At 42.0% G+C, this 3,749-nt stretch overlaps 1 protein-coding gene across 1 annotated transcript in view; it reads right to left on the reverse strand.

The window, feature by feature from the left end:
• Positions 1–640: 640 nt before the first annotated feature.
• The window catches only part of stx10 (syntaxin 10), a 17,008-nt gene continuing 13,899 nt past the window's right edge, over positions 641–3,749 (reverse strand). Inside the window, exon 9 of the mRNA XM_079676294.1 lies at positions 641–2,510. Coding sequence (XP_079532420.1) covers positions 2,434–2,510 — 77 coding nt within the window. The 3' untranslated portion in view covers positions 641–2,433. The remainder of the gene's footprint in view (positions 2,511–3,749) is intronic.

The raw sequence follows: 3,749 nt of genomic DNA on the forward strand, positions 1-3,749 counted from the left end.
TTAATATAATGAGATGTTTAGTCACAATATACGTTTTGAAACCAGTCGGCGGTCAGTTTGCCTAAAGCATCTGTAATATCAACAAGGGTTGTTTCACTTTAAATTAACATCATTTGCAAAAACACGATTTTTTTTATTAAGATTTGGAAAGAAGCCAGATATCAGGTGGTGATTACGTTCTTTTGAAAGGTACGCCTTAAAGTGTTAAGGTCCTATACAAGTCTGATGAAAACATAAGGACTTTACATTACATGTCACTTGGGCAATCCCCACAGGAGCAATTTGGGGTGAAGTGTCTCAGGGACACAACGACATGCTGACTGCAGTGGGGTTTGAACCTGTGACCCCCTGATCACAACACCAAGGCTCTATCCACTGCGCCACACAAAATGTCAAAAAAGACTTTTAACAGGAGACATGTTTGTCTGTTCTGCTCTATTTGTGGCTTGTAAACAAAGCCTGAAACTATTAAAAAAATCAGCTAAACATATTCATGAGATTTGCTGAATAATTGAAGATTTGTCACAACGTTCGCTGCCTAGATGCAATCAATCTGTAGTTCCTTCTTGGATGAATTCTCTGATTAATCTTTTAGACCCAGATGTGGAAACAAGCCCATGAAGAAAACACTGAGACGTGATGAAACAGTATCATTCAGTTTATATAGATGTAGTCAAATGCGAACAGAGAGCCAGAACATGAAGGAAATACAATATAAATCCTTCCATTATGAGAGTCCAGTACCTGCAGACCTCCTCCCTCAGTGCAGAGGTCTGAGTAACTCATGAACAGAAACCACATGAGGTTCATTTATGCTGCAGACATTTCCCCACTGAAGCATTTAAAGAGAGGGAGCATGAATATGTAGAAGCACATTTAAAGCACACATGAAGATTAGAAGACCTTTGCGTTAAACCCACGGCCATCTGACCTCCGACTGCTTTGGTAAAAAAAAAATCAATGGAAATGTCATTAAACGTCTTTTTTAATAATTTCATTCAAGGCAAAAAAACACAAGTAAAAAGACAAATCAAGCGGGATTTAAAATACATGTCTGCATAAAGCCTTTGTACAGGAGTAATGTGCATTTACAGGAAGCATTGTACAGCACTGCAACACACCCTAGCGTGGGTAGAGTAACCTGACATGACACAAAGAACCACCATGACCTTCAGCGTCCAGCAGAGGTCGCTGCGAGCCTAAAACTGCGCCGCGTGCGAGGCTTCCTGCCCGGCAACTGTTCCTCCTCTCCTTAGCTAAAGCTTTTCAATCAAACACAGCAAACCCATTCGCTCCAAGACAAGGTTGAGAGGAACAAAGCCTCGGCCAATCGAGTGCTGCAAGACCAGACATCACCTTCTCAGGAAAGGGAATAAAACGTTGCAGTCCGCTGAGAAAGCACGAGCGTCTGGTGTCAAGGAGGAACTGCCTCGAGCTACGATGACTCTCCATGCTTTTGTTTTGGCTGCTGCTGATTTCAGAGCTGACTCACTGAAATATGCTGATCAGTTAAAAAAACCAAAAATGCTGTCTAGCAGCTGATTTCACTGATTCTGGGCGAACTGACACTTCTTTTTAGCATGATGGCTAGGACTTGATTCACACGTAGGCACATACACATACTGCACATTTCACGATATATAAAAATATATTTAAGGCAACACTGAAAACCCCCTAACCCTCCCACCCTGCTTCTGTGTGCACGAGGAACGACGTCTTAATTGATTTAGCAGTTCATTCATCCTGATTCATCACCGTTTTAAAAATACTTTCCGGAATCCAAGAATCAGGTTTCGCCAAATTAATATTTCACAAAAGAGACATTTGTTTTTTCTTTACTGGAAAATCTGCCTCTCCTTCCACTGAAAGGAAAACTTTTTTGGAACTTTTGGCTCAGAAGAAATGTGTTAAAGTTCAGCATCATTAAAAATGTAATAATGACGATGAACACAAGACACTTTTTTTTATAGTTTTCCCAAATAAAAGGAACTAGAACTGAAGTGCCGTTTCCTACCGCCCAAGATGTTCACTAATTGATCAACCGTTTCATTTGACTGCTATAGGACACAGTCTTCATTTCAAAACTTGACGTAGAAATATCTCGATTTGCTAAACAGGTTTTTCATTTTTGACCCGGCAGCAGCTTCTTGTACCGTACCGTTATTTTCAAATATAACCAAAATGCACCAATGTGAAATAACACCGGGGCGTTAAACCCCCCCGCTCAAGTTGTTTCCCTTTCACTAGAATCACTGAAAGCACGGAGGAGGAGGAGGAGGATGGTATCGTCACTTCTCTCTGCAGGTCATCAGTTTCCCCTCAGTGGGAGGAGAGGAAGAGGAGGAAGAGGAGGAGGGGAAACATCCTTCCTCCTGTTTCAGTCCGTCCTATCAGGGAGGAGTGTATACGAGAGGTCAGAGGTCACTGCCATCATCAGAGAGCGAAGAACAGGATGAGGACGACGATCATGATGGTGACCAGAACGCCGATGGCACACCACTGTCTCCGACCTGCGGAACAAAGACGGTCTTTAAGGCCAAACACTGGGAATAAGGACTAAATAAATAATATATAATTAATATATAACAATACGCTTTATTCTAGGGAAGCTTTCCGCCTGCTGTGACGACATGCAAGAGAGTGGATTAGGCATGGGACGATGGGGAACTCAGAGTATTGCCCTGACGGTAAATACGATATGCTTAGAACTGCTTACAATGTGGTTCTAAAACAGACTTTTCCCACACTTTGGTTAAAAACAAGTCTAAAAGGTGTTCTTAACTCAGAAGGATCCACTTCAAAGATAAAGGAATAAATAAAACATGGTTTCAGACCGTTCTTAGTCAGGCTCTGTTTCTCAAAACTCTACCACGATAGAGAGCTAGACAGCGTTTTCAAATCACTCATGAGGATATTTATCCCCATACTAGAAATGGATCATGATGAACTTATTGGGAGTGTGTTTTAACTCTATCTGGGATACCATCCTATCTCTAGAGTGTGTGTACAGTGTGTGTGTAGAGTAGGGGTGAAACAACTAATCAACTTAATCGATTAAAATCGATTACCAAATTAGTTGCCAACTAATTCAGTCGTCGATTCGTTGGTGACGTCATCACGTGTGTTTTACGCGCCGTTAAGCTCCAACGTTATTGGTCTTTTTATCGGTACTGGAGACATTTAAAAAATATATGTCATGTATTATTGCTACAAAAACATTATATCGCAGTCTTAGTGTCGCCAACTCGTTTCTAATATGCAAAAAGACAAACAAATGCGTCTATGGTGTATTTTCGATCAGACGAGATCTCTCTCCCCGGTCTGTGTGCGAGGGGGCGGGGCAGTTTACACACACACGCGCTGCTACATGCAGCAACACACTGCGGAGATGGCGGAGAGAACGCGCTCCGAGGTCTGGTTCAACTTTACCCGTCTCGATGCGGACAATGCTCGTTACCAAAAGTGCAATAACAGTTTATCATATAAAGGCGGTAACACGAGCAGTTTGTCTAAACATTTAGCAAAAGTGCTCCACATCCAGACGGAGGAATGCACCGGGTTCGACTGTCTTTCTAGTAGCGCTGTAGCCCCCCCATCCACGAGTAACGTTTCCACGTCAGGTGTTATGTATGCTAGCAGTAACACACGGAGTTAACTCCATGATACAAACATGGGTTAATTATTAGAGGTAACTGAGTTATTTATTTTGTTAAAGTTTCAGCTATTCTGTTTCCAGTTCTGTCATCAGA

The sequence above is a fragment of the Notothenia rossii genome (assembly GCF_949606895.1).
Source record: "Notothenia rossii genome assembly, chromosome: 1".
NCBI classification, from domain to species: domain Eukaryota; kingdom Metazoa; phylum Chordata; class Actinopteri; order Perciformes; family Nototheniidae; genus Notothenia; species Notothenia rossii.